This window comes from Phacochoerus africanus, chromosome 5, assembly GCF_016906955.1.
Source record: "Phacochoerus africanus isolate WHEZ1 chromosome 5, ROS_Pafr_v1, whole genome shotgun sequence".
Taxonomy (NCBI): domain Eukaryota; kingdom Metazoa; phylum Chordata; class Mammalia; order Artiodactyla; family Suidae; genus Phacochoerus; species Phacochoerus africanus.
Genome location: NC_062548.1, coordinates 19,101,176 through 19,116,010, shown reverse-complemented (window position 1 = coordinate 19,116,010; position 14,835 = coordinate 19,101,176). Strand labels below are relative to the sequence as shown.

The window sequence follows — 14,835 nt, the reverse complement described above, 5'->3', positions numbered from 1 at the left end:
TACTTTTCTTTTTTTATTTTAGATTCAGAAAATTCAGCCCAGGTGTCCAAACAACGGTTCCATAGAAAACACACACACACATACACATGTCCTCTTTCTGGTAAGGTGCTGTGTTGGGAGCTCGCAGGGTCTCTGCTCCTCCCAGGTGCCCCAGCGCCCCCAGGGTAGGGAGGGAGGGCCAGCAGGTCAGGACTCTGCACCCTAAAGGCAGCGGCGCTCAGTACTTGCGCTGCCTGGGGAAGAGGCTACTTCCCGAGGCCCGGAGCGCGGGGCTGGGGGGGCTGGCGTCCGCTGCGTCCAGGCTGAAGAGGTCCCTGCCGGTCCGGAGGATCTGCTCCTCCAGCTTCTTGTGTCGCTTCATGTCCGAGAGGACCTTGTCCAGGCGGGCCTCCCGTTTCTGGCTCCGGGCTGAGCTTCCTGCAGAAGGGGAAGGAGAGAAATGTGGGCGCGACTGAGGTTCTGGGCCCCGGACCTTCCTGGGATCTTACGACTCACTCGAGGAGCTCGGGAAACAGAGCGATTTCTAGGCCTGTCCTGGAGGGGCTGCGGTGTAGGGCTGGGGCCTCAGATGGGGTGGGCCGTGAAGGCTGGACGTATGAGAAGGGGCCGGTAATGTGAAGACCTGGGAAGAGCAGCCCAGGCAGGCACCAGCAAGTGCAAAAGCCCCAGGGCAGGAACGGGGAGGTCTGCTCAAGGGCAAATGCAGAACTGGGGGAGACAGGAAAGATGAGGCCCAAGAAATGACTCGCAGATCACGATAAGGGATACGGATCTCTTTGTTTAAATGGAAGCCTTGGTGGGGGCGCAGTGTGTGTGTTGGATTCTCTCTCTTTTTAAATTGTTTTAGGGCCGCGCCCACGGTATATGGCGGTTCCCAGGCGAGGGGTCGAATCAGAGCTGTAGCTGCCGGCCGACACCACAGCCTTGGCAATGCTGGGATCCTTAGCAAAGCCAGGGATGGAAACTGTCCTCATGGATAAGAGTTGGGTTCATTAACCACTAAGCTACGACGGGAACTCCTGGATTCTCATTTTGATAAGCTCTTACACCCCAGCAATAAAATCCTTTGGAAGACTTTTTTTTTTTTTTTTGCTTTTTACCGCTGCATGTGCAGGACATGGAAGTTCCCAAGCTAGGGGTCAAAAGCTACAGCTGCCAGCCTATACCACAGCCACAGCCATTCGGGATCCAAGCCACATCTGCGACCTACACCACAGCTCACAACAACACCGGATCCTTAACCAACTGCGCAAGACCAGGGGTCAAACCCACATCCTCGTGGATACTAGTCGGGTTCATTTCTGATGAGCCACAATGGGAACTCCTTTTTTTTTAATGGCCGCAGCCATGGCACATGGAAGTTCAGGGACTGAATCCAAACCACAGCTGAGGCAACGCCCGATCCTTTAACCCAGAGCACCAGGCCCAGGACTGAACCCGTCCCTCTCCAGTGAACCAAATCACTGCAATCAGATTCTTAATCCACTGCACCAAGCAGGAACTCCTCCTTCGGAGAATTTAAAACAGAATTGGGAGTTCCTGTCGTGGCACAGCAGCAACAAATCCTACTAGGAACCATGAGGTTGCAGGTTCGATCCCTGGCCTTGCTCAGTGGGTTAAGGATCCAGTGTTGCCGTGAGCTGTGGTGTAGGTCGCAGACGTGGCCGGATCACGTGTTGCTGTGGTGTAGGCCAGGGGCTGCAGCTCCAATTGGGGCGCTAGCCTGGAAACCTCCATTTGCCACACTTGAGGCCCTAAAAATAAAATAATAATAATTAAAAAAAATTTAAAACAGATTTGAGCTGACTTACGTTTTGAAAGAGAGACGGCTTGGATCAGGGTGTCACATTAAAGACAGAGACTAGTAGCTGAATTTGGAAATGTGGAGGCAGACCTAACAAGACTTGCTGCTGGTTTGAATGTTGACATAAAAGAGAGAGAAATCAAGAGTGGCTCTGAGATGAGTTCCCGTCTTGGCTCAGCGGTTAACGAACCTGACTAGTATCCATGAGGATTCGGGTTCGATCCCTGGCCCCACTCAGTGGGCTAAGGATCCGGTGTTGCCATGAGCCGTGGTGTAGGTCCCAGATGTGACTTAGATCTCATGTTGCTGTGGCTGTGGTGTAGGCCAGCAGCTATAGCTCTGATTTGCCCCCTAGCCTGGGAACCTCCATATGCCGCAGATGCAGCCCTAAAAACACACACACACACACACACACAAAAGAGAGAATGGCTCTGAGGGTAAACTCTAGGCATGGGAAGCTAGGTCAGATTAGGAGGTGTACGCAGTAGCGTAGGGATGTGGAGCTAGATAATAATGACCAGGAAGACTCGGACTTCTGGGGCGGGGGCGGGGGGGGGGGGGGAATGAGACCAAAGGAATGGGAAATGTGATGGAATTACCTGTGATAATCTTTTAAAAGAAGATTGGGTACCACCTAGACTGGAAGGATGGCAACCACTGAGTGCACGCTCTCCCCTGAAGCTATGATTTGTGTAGCTACCAAGGAACCAAACAGAGGCCTTTTTTTTTTGACCACACCCATGGAATGTGGGAGTTCCCAGGCCAAGGTTCGAACCTGTGCCAAAGCAGTGACAATGCTGGGTCCTTTGCCACTAAGCCATCAGAGAACGCCTCAAAGACCTCTTTCAGGGAGTCCCTTTCGGAGTAAGTGGGAACAGAGGCCCCCCCCCCCCCCCCGCCCCCCATTCTCCACTCTTGTCTGTACCTGGGGTGCGCCTCCGGTCAATCAGGGAGTCCTTTGGTGTCATTGGCTCATCATCAAAATCAAATTCTGTGGGCATGTGCGGCCTGGGACAGGTGGAGAGAGAGAGGAGGGTGAGGGAGATGCTTCCAAACCTCCACTGGTGCTTCTCCCGGGCCTGCGGGCTCTTCCCCTCCCTCCACTTCCCATGCTCCTGGGTCCCACCTCCCTCCCTATTTCCTCCTGGCATCAAGGAAGCAGTCCTCACTTTTCCTCTTCCTCCTCTTTGGCCTCGGGTTCCTCATCAGATCTTTCCTCTTCACTCTGGGCCTCAGGCGTAGGTGGTCGGCGGGGCAGGATCTCTGCCTGAAGCTCCAGGGTACCGTGGGCAGCCAGCAGTTCATAGAGCCGTTGGATTTCGGAGGGAGGTGGCATCCAGGGCTGCCCATCCGCAGGCAGCTCCACCTCTTCATCGCTGCAGGGCACGCACCAGTCCTCGGAGTCTCCCTGGGCGGGCTCTTCCCCCTCAGTGCTGGGGGCTTCTCCCTGCACCTCCTCGGCCCCGGACCCCTCATGTTCGGCCTCCTCCCGGCCTCCTTCCCCCTCTTCCTCGGCTTTATCGGCCGGAGCAGAGGGGCCTCCGGTGTCCTCCACGGCCAGAGCCTGGAGGCCGGAGGTCACTTCCCCTTCTTCAGACAGAGGCGCCGCCGCGGTGGCTGCCGTGTCTCCATGACCCCGGACAAGGGACATAAGCCACTAGGGAAGGGGCCCAGCGATGCCAGGAGATGCAGGAGTACTAAACCGGGGATTCCCCCCGCGCCCCCTCTCTCCCTCCACTCCCTCCCAAAAAAAAGGGATCACCCCGGGGTTCGGGGACTGCTTCGCTAACGAATCAGGCTCCAACAGCGGTCTCGCGACCAGACCACCGGTTCCCAGGAGGGGGCGCTCAGTCCCCTCCAAGGACCCCGCCCCCCACAGATCGAGATCCGGTACTCCGAGGTTTCCAGCGAGCGGCAGAAACCACTTTCCGAGCCGGAGACGGGCGGACCCGCTCTTCTCGCCTCCGCACTGCCCCGCTCTACACCTGGATGCGGCGTCCTCTCCCCACACCTCGAAGGTCCCCCACCTCAGCGGCCGTACGCACCTGGAGCTAAGACCCGCCTCCCGGGCCGCGCAGGGTCACAGTACGCAGGCGCACAGATACGGGGCGGGAGGCTCCGCTTTAGTCAAAGCTACTTGGGAGAGGAAAGCAAGGGGAGGCTTGCACATGCGCAGGTAGGCGCTCGGGAACGATAGGCTTCGGCCCACAGTAAAGATGGCCACGGGGGTGGCGCATGCGCAAACCACCTAGTAGGTTGTGCCCCATAGGAGGCTGTACCTCGGGCCCCGCGGCGCAAGCACGTAAGGACCAACTGAGGCTGGAGGCGAGTATCATGCAGTCTCCGTTTATTGGTGTTTCAGACTCATGCAGCATCCGGCATACAAAAAGGGAGAATCAGTTTGATGTATCCTTTTTTTTTTTTTTTTAAAGACTTTTAGGTTTTTCCCCTACGCTTTTTTTTATATTAAAAAAAACACAAAAAAACCAAAACCAAAACAACTCCGAACCGCGTTGTGGCTCAGACCCTGCCTCCCCAGTGAACTGTCGCGTGCAACAAACCTCTCTCGTCCTCTTAGAAAATAATCGCAGCTCTCTCCGCCCCTTCTTTGCTCCCTGCAGCTGGGAGCTTTGGTCCAATTTTTTCTGTTGTTACAGTTACAAAGCACGTGAATGACTCCGGCCGCGACGCCTTTAACAAACCGACTGGGTTAAAAAGCCCAGGCGGAGCAGGTCTGCTCGGGCCGACAGGGGAGGGTTCGAGAGCCTCGCCCCTCCCTTCTACCAGGTGCTTGTTCGGAACAGTACCCGCCACCCCTGCACAAATCTACAAACGAGGCCCGGCTTGCCAGCTCTGCGACCCCGAGGCACCCCGGGGGTGTCTGGGCCTGGGTAGTCCCTGCAGAGAACAGTCGCGAGCCCGGGCTAGGGAGCCCTCTCCAGACACCGCTCCCCTCCCCCAGCCTGATCTAAGAGCTGGAGTTTTTGCAGAATAAACGGTGGAGGAGGGTGGAGGAGAGGATGCAGAGGGGAGATGAGGAGGCAGGAAGAGGAAGGGGGTGGAGGGTGTGGAGAGGGAAGGGGAGATGAATGAGGAAGGGAAGGAAGAGAGGAATGGGGGGGGGATGCTGAGACAATAAAAAGTTGGGAAATGGAGATCCGGGATGAGGTGCAGGGGATTCGGGAGGGTGTAGTGCAGGAAGGCCGCAAGAGATGCAGGAAGGCTGAGAGCAAAGAGAGTCTGGGAGATGGTCAGGGAGGTTTCCAGAAGTGCAAGGTTTCCAGAAGTGCAGGGAGGTTTCCAGAAGTGCAGGGGTAGGGAAGCCAAGAGGCTGGAGGGGAGGCAGGCAAAAGTGCAGGGAGGTTGGACACAGAGCAGGGAACAGGGAAGCCTACGGTTGGCAGAGGAGCCTGGCAGGATGCAGGAGCAGGAAAGAAGCTGTAAACAAGGCTGCTCAGGCTCCATTGGTCCCTATGGGTGCGGGCCTGGGCCATGGATTGGGCTCCCCCCCAAGGGGAGGATGGGCCCAAGGCAGCTCCCAACAGGAAAAAAAAGTCTTGGAATGCAGGGCAGAGCCCCTCACTTATACACTGTGGGAGAGGAGAGGGAGGGACAGACAGAGACGGGCGGGGCGGGGAGGGGGAGACAAGGAGAGACAAATAAGTCGGGAAGACAGACAGACAGGAGAGAGCAGGGGCAGGGGTTAGTAAAGCTGCCCTTGCCAACCCTTCCATTCCTCCCGGCCTGTCCCAGACCCCCACTCACCGCCCAAGTTGATGACGCAGGAGGCGATGATGATAAGGACCCCCCCTACCAGCGCCACGATGCTTAAGAGCTTGGCCACGCGACCCAGACGCTGGGCGCCATCCACGTCCCCCTGCTGCAGGCTGTTCCGGGACTGGGGTTAGGGTGAGGGGTGGGGGGGTGGGCATCCACCCAGGTCAGGAGAAACCAGCCCAGCAGGGAGCAGGTGCAAGAGTCGTCCCGAGGAGACAGGTCAGCCGGTGGCCAGTGGTGAAGGGAGGCGGGAGATTGGAGAGGCAGCAGGAGGGAGGGCACAGGTCAGTAAGGTTGTGTGACATGTCTGGAGGTCCCTCCCACCAGAAAGGGAAGGGCTCAGAAGGTGAAGTCCTGAGGTGGGAGGGGGGTTGGGGGGGCTGCTAGGCAAGCAAAGGCCCTGGAATTGGGACGTGAGGTCCATGCAGAGAGGCGGGGAGGGAAGGCAGGGTTCCTCCTGGGGCCTGGTCCCAGCCCTGGCAGGAAGCTGGGAGCCACAGCAGGCCGGGGCCAGGGTCCCGTGGGGCTCACCATGACGGCATAAGCGAAGGCCACGATGTTGACAGGCCACATGGGGCAGAAGCAGGACAGGATGGCGAGGATGATGTAGTCCCGAGGTTTCTGGGTGCCTTCACCCCCCTCCACCCCAGACCCTGCCAGCTGGGAACTAGGGTGGCGGCTCAGGCTGCCCCGAGGAGATCCCGGGCGGCCCCCGTGAGCCCTTCCTATTCGATCCTCCTCCACCAGCTGCTGTAGCACGCGGGGTGGAGCCCCATTGGCTGGGGGGGTTTTTGTTGAGGGTGGTGAGTGAGGATGGGGGGCTGGACCCTCTTCCCCATCCCCATCCCCAGCCTGCAGGGGAACCACAGCCCCATTCTCCTGCTTTTCCCCCCCACTCTCCGTCAGGACCTCAGGGGTGGGGTCCTCCTGGGTCGGTGGCTCTGGCTGAAGGACTGGTGTGGAGGTGGGCTGGGAAGCTGGCTGGGGGTCTGGCTGAGGGACTGACTGGGGGTCCAGCTGGGGGGCAGGCTCTGAGGCTGGCTCGAGTGGGGCTGCAGGTTCCAGGTGGGTCCCCTGGTCTGCAGTGGCCTCTTTGCTCACTTCTGGTTTGGATGCTAGCTCTTGGCGTGTTTCTTCGGGGCTGGAGTTGGCCTTTGATTCCCCTCCTGGGTTGGCGCTGAGGTCTGTGGCCTGAGCTGCTTCTGGGGCCCCAGTTGGGGTCTCTGTGGTTTCTGGAGCCAGCCCAGCCTCGGGCTCTGAGTCCACAGGGGCCCCAGTGATGTCTGGGCCTGGCGGCAGGGTCTCTGGCTCATCTGGGACCCCAGCTGGGGCCTGGGGAGGGCCGGTTCCATCTTCAGAATGGCCGGGCCCTTCTCCCTGGGTCTGGGCACCCTCCTCTGCCCCTTTCATCTCAGAGACCTCCGGGCTGCTGGCTGCCATCTTGAGCTAGGAGAGAGGAGAGGGCCGCTGTGGGAAGAAGGATGGAGCAGCAGAGACAGCAGCAAATCCTGGAAGAGGAGGAGACAGGCTTGGTGTGAGGAGGGCAGAGGTGGCTCTCAGCACTGCAGCCCAGGAGGGCGATGCTCCTGTCTCAGGGCCAGCCTGGGGCTGCCTCTGGGGAAAGGAAGAAAAGTTGGGGTTTCCTTTGCCTTCGGGTGGGACATCCCTGGGGAAGAGTGCTCCGCGCAGCCTTCTGGTTGGAGAGCCTTGGGCAGATTAACCCTTTTGTAAACAAGACCCTCACCGTGGTCTCTTCTTGGATCCACCCAACAAGACCCAGCGTCTTGGATCCTGCAGATGCCACAGCATCCCCCACATCAACAAGCTGTCCAGAGACCCATACACTCCCACAGGCAGACTAGACTGGGCGAGGACCCGATACGGGCGTTCCACTCCCTCTGCGTCCTCCCCCCCTTCCGTGGGCGCCCAGCCGGTGCGCTTTTCCTGCTGCGCGTTTGGGGCGCAGACGCCCCCGCCCCTCCCTGGGGGACTTGGGCATCTCCTCTGAGCCCCTTCCCAGCCCCTCTCCCAGGGATTCCCTTGCCCCCAGGGGACCGGCACCGCCTCCTCCCACTGGCGTGGCGCGCCCAGCACCACGAGCCGGAGTTCGCCAGGCGCCCGCATTCCCGCACAGCCCTCCCGGCGTCCGCGGTCTGTCCGTCCACTTCCTCCCCGCAGCCTCAGCCCATCCCCGTCTCACCTCGACGCCGGCCTCCAGACTGCTCCCGCTGCTGCCGCCGCCACCGCCACCGCCGCCGCCGCGGTTGCAGCAGCCGCAGCCCGGGAGGGAGCAAGTCAGCGAGGGAGGGAGGGAAGGAGGGAGGCGGCGGGTCTCCCCTCCCCTCCGCTCGTCTCTCCCTCCCCTCCTCTCAGGTCCCCTCCCCTACGCTTCGCAGCCGCGCACCGCCCCCGCCCCTTGCACGCCTCCCGCCCCTCCCGGCTAGCGGAGGGAGCCACGCGTGCCAGGCCCCGCGTTACCTGGGCAACCGGCCGGGGGACCACTCGCGCCGGATCCCCGGCCCTTCCCACGCGCGCCTCCTGGGGGTGCCCCCTTCCCAAGCCCCGGGCCCCTCCCGCCAACGGTCACCGGGGGTCCTGGCAGAGGCCGGGGGGTTGGGGGAAACGGAGAAGGGTCTGCGAGGCAAGGCAGGACCAAGCGAGACAGGCGGGATCGGCTGGAGGCACCTCTAGAAGCAGAAAGAAGGGGAGAGAAACGAAGTAAAACTTGGGAGGCTGCAGATGAGCAGGGTGGGGTTTCCAAGAGAAGGGAGCCTGCAGAACGGGAAGTCCCTCTACCTCCAAGGAAACAGCAGCAGAAGAAGTGGGTACTGAAAGGCTCCAGAAAAGGGTCCCCGGAAGAGTCAGAGCCGGGACAGGGAAGGGAATTCCAAGGGGCAGGCAGGGTAGAGGCTACAGGGGCGGGCCGGAGCAGCAGGAGGGGGCTCGGGCAGAGGAGCCCGAGTAAAAGCGGGTTGGACCACACCAAGAATGAAGAGAAAGTGGAGTTTTTATTCTCAACCTCATTGTTCCCGGGCTTAGGGCTCAGACCTGCCCAGCCTTTCTGCAGCTACATCACCCACTATCCCGTCTCAGGGCCTCGTAAGGGTGTGCAGGTATTTGGCTGGGGTCTGAGCAGCAGGCGAGGGCTCTGGATGGGGGAACGCAGCGTTTACACCCAGCGACCGCTTGGGTTCCCGACCCAGGCCTCTTCGAGCCTCCAGGGGCTATTCCGGGCCTGTCCAGGCTGGGCATTCCCCAGAGACCTGGGAGTCCTGGAACTCGCCCTCCACGGAGAGCCTCAGCCGCACCCTTTATCTGGACTGCAGCCACCTGTGCCGCCTCTGGGGAGGGAGGAGCCAAAGCCCGAGAGCTGCACAGGGCAGAGCCAGACTGGGATTGACAAGAGGCCTACGGTCTCCCTGGGGGTGGCAACAAGGGGCTTGGTGAGAACAATTCATTCACTGGAGTCTGAGACAGGTTTTTATTTAAAATTTATTGTAATGGGGTCCGCGCAAAAGGAGGGGGTGAAGGGTGGGGAACATGCAGGGGACACAGGAACACGATGACATGGCCAGGGCCACAGCTTCAGTCGTGGGGGAGAGGAATGAAAAGAAAAGACCAGGGCTGGAGCTGGGGTGGAAGAGGGAAGGGGAGACACTGCGGCTGCATCCCCCCACCCCCAGGAAGCACCTCTAGGCCCTGGATCCCCCCATTTACCCTGCCCCCCTAAGGTTCCATCTCTTGTCCTGCCTCTGGCCCTAGTGGCTCCTTCTTTTGCTCCCCTTGACTTGTTTTCCCCTGACAGATTCTCAAGGAGGATGATGTTTAGGGCCTGACCCCAAACCACCCCACCTCACGAAGGTACAAACTTGGCCTTCCCTGCTCCTGCCCCTTCGCACATCTCACACCTCTCCCCCCCTCTCTGGGACAGAATCCTTGATTTCCCTCCTTCCTCTCCTCCCTCCCCCCTGGAAAAAAAAAAAGCACCAACTCCCCAGGGAGGGGCAGCAGACAGTAGGGGGGCACTGGAAGGAGGAGAGCAAGAAGGACCGTGGAGGGAGAAGGCTCACAAATCCCTGGAAGGGCAGGGCAGAGGGTTGCAGAGAGGAGAGGGGGTGAGGGCAGTGGCCACTCCTGTCCTCTGCCACCCCTGCCCACTGTCCAGGGGGCTTCAACACAACCAAGGGAACAGGTGTGTGTGGGGTCAGGTCTGATAGGGAGAAAAGAGGAGCAGGAGAAACAAATCGTTAAAACCTAGCGAATTCCCCTAAGAAAACATTTCTTCCTCCTTTCCTTCAGGAGGCTCCTTGCTTGGTGGGGAAGTAGTGAGGAGTTGGTGGGAAAAGAGAGGGAAGAGGAGACGGTACCAAGGGACTTTACTCCATTCTCCCCTCTCCCCCCACCAACTTGGAGCTCACCAGGGCTGGGAGGGAAGTGGCTGAGAGCTCACAGGCACCCCCTCGGCCCCCGAGAGGGAGCCCACAGCTGTGGGAGGGGCTGCCACTGCTGCCGCTGCCGCCGCCGCTGCTGCTGCTGCTGCCGCCGCCATCGGACAGACCTCACCTGTACCTGCACAGTGAGAAACACCGGATCACAGTGCGATCTGAATGGCAAGAGCCATGCCCCTCTCTCCAGACACCCTCCCCTGGGACACAGCCGTTGCTCACTTCCTGTCTGGTCCCCTGAGGTTGCGGCCTACAGCCTGACCCAGTTCTCCTGAAAGGGCCCTCCCTGCTCCCAGAAATATCCCTAACTTGGGGGACAGATGGGCATCCCTCACCTTCCTGAGATCCCCTATTGGGCCCTCTGAACCCCCTTGTCCCGCGCACCCCATCCCACCCCCCCAGCCATGCCCCGCGCCTTGCCTGGTGGGTGCGGGGGTCCCCCTCAGCAGGTGGGCTGTGGCTGGGGGGCATCTCCCGGGACAGGGGGGGCGGCCCCCCCCAGATGGGTCTGCATGTGGCCGGCCAGCTGGGCAGGGGTCTTGCAGTGCACGCTGCACAGCTTGCACAGGATGCGGTCAGCCCGCGGGGCCTGGAGCCCATGGTCCTTCACCGCGTGGATGCGCAGGTATGCTGCCGTGGTGAAGCCTATGGGGGGGGGGGTGGATTGGGATGGGGGGATGGGGGTCAGCCAGGCGGAGACCCCAGAGACGGGGTTGTTCTCCTGGGCTGGGGATGCCCTCCTCAGATGGCCCTGTCCTCCTCCCACCTCATCCTGGATAACCTGGGGCCAACTACTCTGCTGGGGACTAGAGGGTACAGCCCCTCCCTGAGCTTGGGAACTGGCTGAATGGTGTTGGCTTCTGGACCTTGGTATCCACAGAACCCACTCTCTGTGGCCAGGAGATCTCTCCCGGGGTGACAGGACACTGATTCCTAGCCACTTGGAGTTGACCCTCAGCAGAGACGGCTGTGTCCCCTCCCTCCTGGGCCCCATCTTGTCTCAGACCAGTTCCTCCGTATAAGAAGTGAATCTGTTTAAGAGCAGCTTTCTCTGCTACCAGGACAGGGCGAGGGCTTGTTAACCCCCTGCCAGTGTACCCCACTTACCCCAGGAGCTGAAGCCAAGAACTTGTGGCTGCACGGCTGAAACCCTGCCTTCTGACCCTTGGGAACTGACTCTCTCGACCACTCCTTGCCCAGAGCAGTCGTGTCCTCCCGCCCCTACCTCCCCACACACACCCAGAAGTTGACTCTTTCTGGCAGATCATCTCCTCCAGCCATGACCTCTTAGAACTTAGCGATATGCTATGCAGTCGTCCCAACGGCGCTTCGTTTGCTCCCTAAAGGGCTCTAAATGCCACGAGCTCTTGCCTACAGCACCTTTAACCCATGTCTGTGGAGGGGCCTCTGGTTTTGTCCCCACCCTTTGTCCCTGGCCCTCCCGACATCTCTCAGCATGTACCTTTGTTGCAGAGCTCACAGACATGGTGAGGGCCCTGGCTGTGAACCTTCATGTGGTCCGAAATATAAGCCGAGCTCAACATCTTGCCACACACATGACATGGCACCTTCTCCTCGTGTCGTACTGTGTGGGCCCGCAGCCGATCCTTCGTAGCAAAAGCTGCCTCACATTTCTGGGGAGGGGGGAGGGGCGTGGGGGGTGTCAGGAGAGTTAAAGCTTTGGGGAGTGGGGAGAGGGGGGCAAGAGGTTAAAGGAATCAGAGCCTTGGGGACCTTTGATCTGTAGGAAATGAGAGTGAGATGACCAGGCCTTGAAGAAGGGATGAGAAAATGGAGTGAAAAAGCAAAAAGAAGAGAGAGAAAAAGGGGGTCTGAGAGGCTGAACTCAGACAACTACAATGAGGATCAAAATCATGAAACCCAGGACGGGGGTGGGGGGCGGGCTTCCTACCTCACATTTGAAGGGCCGTTCTGTTGAGTGCACTTGTCTGACGTGACTGTTGAGGTGATCCGGCCTGGGGATACGTGGGGGCTGGGGTTAGGGGTCTTGAGTGTGGAGATGCCCCCCCACCCCGTCTGCCTAACTTGTTAGTACATCAGGCCTCTCCGTAGGTCCCTGCAATGCCTCCCGAGCCCAGGGCTTCAGAGTCCCGGGCAGGCAGGAGATCCCTCCTCTCGCGCGCGCAGAGCTGCCTGGTCCTCCTCCCACGCGAAGCTCTCCTACAACCCAAGGACCCACCTCCTCTGCTAAGTACCACCCCCTGCTCCCTGGTAACCAGGAGAGGCTTTCCTCCCTCCTCCCAGGGAGTGGCTCCCCGTCCTCCTCCTCGGAAGCCACCCTCCCTCCCAACCAGCCAAGGCCAGGCCACCTCCATCGCAGGCCGGCCCTCCCTCCCCACCCGCCCGCCCGCCCAGTGGGCGGCCGAGGCCCTGTGCACACCGGGAGAAGCTCTTGCCACAGTGGGAGCAGTTGTAGGGCTTGTGCACAGCGCCGTCATGTGAGCGCACGTGGTAGCTCATGCGGTCCTTGCGCTTGAAGCGCTGCTGGCACACCGGGCACTGGTAGGGCTTCTCGTCCGAGTGCGACAGCTTGTGTCGGTTCAGGTGGTAGACGTCGCGGAAGGCCTTGCCGCACATCTCGCAGGCGTGGTTCTTCCGGATGCGCTTTCCCGAGGCGGTCGTGGTGACCACGCCGCCGGCGGCCACTGCGGCCGCTCCGCCGCCGGCACCAGCTTCTCCCCCTCCCCCGCCTGCCCCGCTCAGCTGGGGCACGCTCAGGAGGCTCAGGGGCACCATGGTGGGCATCTTCATAGCACCCGAGGGGACCCGGCCGGCTTTGGCTCCCGTGTGGATGGCCTCGTGCCTCCGGAGGTTGTAGCCGTTCTTGAACTCCTTGGCGCACAGAGCACAGATGTAGGGCCCCTTGCTCTTTGTCTTCTTCTCCAAGGCAGATGCAACCGGGGCCACGGCGACCGTCGAGGTTGGGGCTACGACGGCGGTGGCCGCGGCTGCGGCGATGGTGGCGGCAGAGACAGGGGGCGCGGCCTCCGCGGCGGGCGCCGACACTGGCGGGGGCGGCGGAGGGGGCGCCGGGGGCTGCTTCAGAGCCGCTGTGTCCACAGTGGAGGCGGCGGCCGGGGCCGGGGGCGCAGCAGCAACGGCGGCGGCGGCGGCGGCAGCAGCAGCGGCAGCCGCGGCCGCGGCGGACTCCTGGGCGGCGGCGAGAACCGGGAGCAAGTCCACCTGGAGGGGCTCGGCCGCCGGGGCCTGGGGCGTGGGTGGGGGCGCCGGCGCGGCCTGCGAAGACAAGGCGCCGTGTGGGCCGCGGCCGCGAATCGGCGCCCTCCCGGCCCGGCCGGCCCCTACTCACCTGGAATGGACTCTGGGCGCAGCCCTGGGAGGCAAAGAAGCGGGACTGGAGCTCAGCCCCGACCTGCAGGGGGTTCTGGGCGTGACCCTGAGGTGGCGGGAAGGAGTTCATGAGGCCGCCCACCCCCCGGGAGTCCAGGCCCAGCACGGGGAAGGGGGGGGCCAGCAGCGTGCAAGGGAACACGGGGAACATGGCCTCGGCCACGGCGGGGCCCCCGGGGCTCAGCGGGGGCCGGGGGCGCGGGCCGCGCGGGGCCCGGGCTCGGGGCGCCGCCCCCGGCCGGCCGGGCTGGGCCGCGCCGAACGCATGGCCCGCGGGCCGCCCCGCCGCCCGCGCACCCCGGCCGGCGGGAGGGAGGGAAGGAGGGCGCCTGGCGGGCCGCGGAACGCGGCGGCGACGGCGGCGGCGACGCCCCCTGGGTGGGGGGCGGGAGGCCCCGCGGGGCCGGGGGCCGGGGGCGGGGGCCCGGGCGGCGGCGGCGGCGGCGGCGGTTGGAGCCTGGCGGGGCGGGGTGGGGGGAGCGAGGGAGCAGCCTCGGCCCCCGCCGCGCGCGCGCCCAGCCGGCGCCTCGGGGAGGGCGGGGGAGGGCGCGAGGGAGGGAGGGGGACAGCTGCGCGCGCACCGGGCGCGCGGAGGGGGGGGTGGGACGGGAGGGAGGGCGGGCGGGAGGGGGTGTGGGAAGGGGGGGGTGGGGGCGGGGGGAGGGGGTTGTTACCTGGAAGATGAAGCTGCTCCAGTTGCCGGGATCCATGGCGGAGGGAGGGAGGGAGGTGGCTCGCGCTCACCCTGGGGCGGGAGGAGGAGGAGGCGGCGGTGGGGGAGGGGGAACCCGGGGAGGAGGCGCGCGGGGCGGGAGGGAGGGGGGAGGAGGAGGAGGGTGGGGGGAGCGGAGCACACTGCGCGCGGGGAGGGCGGGCGGGGGGCGCGAGGACACACAAGAGGCTGGAGCGGGCGCGAGCGCGCGCGAGGCCAGCGGGAGGGGGAAGGTACGAGAGGGACTCTGGCGGGAGGAGGGACGGGGGAGCCACCCGGCAGCCGGAGTCGCCCCAAGCGCGAGACCCCTGAGACGGCCGCTGATTGGCTGACGATGGCGCAGGTGGTGGGCGCGCGGGAGACGGGGAGGCTTCTCTTCCCCCCCTCAAAGATTCCACCCCCCTTCTCCCTCCGCCAGCGGCCGTTATTTCGCGCGCACGCGCGCAAACTCGCCGTCGTTGCCGAGCGGGAGAAAAGGGGAGCGCGCGCCTGGGGTACGAACGGGGCGGGGTCAATCTCTAAGCGCGCGCCCGCCTAACGGTCGTCGTCCTCGGGTTTTCGCGGGAGCTTTTTGTTTCCTCTCGGCCACCGTCCTTTCTGCCTCCTCTCTCCAGCGGTTTATTTACAATCCTGCGCTGCTTCGTGTTTTCCCAAAGATGGCGCCCAAAGAAGTTAGCCCGCAGCGCCTGTGGCCCGGCCCAAAGGCAGTGATACCCGGGCCCCAC

General features: G+C 62.5%; 3 protein-coding genes across 7 annotated transcripts; all 3 read right to left on the bottom strand.

The window, feature by feature from the left end:
* Positions 1-3,997, bottom strand: PAGR1 (PAXIP1 associated glutamate rich protein 1). Its single transcript, XM_047780110.1, has 3 exons — positions 2,974-3,997; positions 2,730-2,812; positions 1-417 (listed from the first exon to the last, which is right to left on the bottom strand). Exons 1-3 carry the CDS (start codon positions 3,453-3,455, stop codon positions 218-220), a joined length of 765 nt encoding a protein of 254 aa, XP_047636066.1. The 5' UTR covers positions 3,456-3,997; the 3' UTR covers positions 1-217.
* A 137-nt stretch (positions 3,998-4,134) lies between these two features.
* Positions 4,135-7,916, bottom strand: PRRT2 (proline rich transmembrane protein 2). Its single transcript, XM_047780108.1, has 3 exons — positions 7,782-7,916; positions 6,113-7,089; positions 4,135-5,702 (listed from the first exon to the last, which is right to left on the bottom strand). Exons 2-3 carry the CDS (start codon positions 7,019-7,021, stop codon positions 5,508-5,510), a joined length of 1,104 nt encoding a protein of 367 aa, XP_047636064.1. The 5' UTR covers positions 7,022-7,089; positions 7,782-7,916; the 3' UTR covers positions 4,135-5,507.
* A 1,139-nt stretch (positions 7,917-9,055) lies between these two features.
* Positions 9,056-14,209, bottom strand: MAZ (MYC associated zinc finger protein). 5 transcript variants are annotated; one of them, XM_047780105.1, is made up of 7 exons: positions 14,073-14,209; positions 13,358-13,444; positions 12,428-13,284; positions 11,939-12,002; positions 11,489-11,660; positions 10,447-10,671; positions 10,016-10,150 (listed from the first exon to the last, which is right to left on the bottom strand). In XM_047780105.1, exons 1-6 carry the CDS (start codon positions 14,106-14,108, stop codon positions 10,469-10,471), a joined length of 1,419 nt encoding a protein of 472 aa, XP_047636061.1. In that variant the 5' UTR covers positions 14,109-14,209; the 3' UTR covers positions 10,016-10,150; positions 10,447-10,468. The 5 variants fall into 5 exon arrangements, with proteins under 5 accessions (XP_047636062.1, XP_047636060.1, XP_047636061.1 ...); XM_047780106.1 differs by lacking the exon at positions 10,447-10,671 and having other exon boundaries at positions 9,056-10,150; XM_047780103.1 differs by lacking the exon at positions 14,073-14,209 and having other exon boundaries at positions 13,358-13,602.
* Between the last annotated feature and the right edge of the window lie 626 nt (positions 14,210-14,835).

Bases quoted from the DNA above. Each gene is read 5' to 3' on its own strand.
- MAZ (XM_047780103.1), bottom strand. From the start codon at position 13,549: ATGTTCCCCGTGTTCCCTTGCACGCTGCTGGCCCCCCCCTTCCCCGTG. The intron at 13,285-13,357 runs GTGAGTAGGGGC...TTGTCTTCGCAG, and splicing joins GCGCCCAGAGTCCATTCCAG to GCCGCGCCGGCGCCCCCACC. The intron at 12,003-12,427 runs GTGTGCACAGGG...ACGTATCCCCAG, and splicing joins TGTGGCAAGAGCTTCTCCCG to GCCGGATCACCTCAACAGTC.
- PAGR1 (XM_047780110.1), bottom strand. From the start codon at position 3,455: ATGTCCCTTGTCCGGGGTCATGGAGACACGGCAGCCACCGCGGCGGCG. The intron at 2,813-2,973 runs GTGAGGACTGCT...CACCTGTCCCAG, and splicing joins AAAGAGGAGGAAGAGGAAAA to GCCGCACATGCCCACAGAAT. The intron at 418-2,729 runs GTACAGACAAGA...CCCCTTCTGCAG, and splicing joins TGACCGGAGGCGCACCCCAG to GAAGCTCAGCCCGGAGCCAG.
- PRRT2 (XM_047780108.1), bottom strand. From the start codon at position 7,021: ATGGCAGCCAGCAGCCCGGAGGTCTCTGAGATGAAAGGGGCAGAGGAG. The intron at 5,703-6,112 runs GTGAGCCCCACG...CCCTAACCCCAG, and splicing joins CCTTCGCTTATGCCGTCATG to TCCCGGAACAGCCTGCAGCA.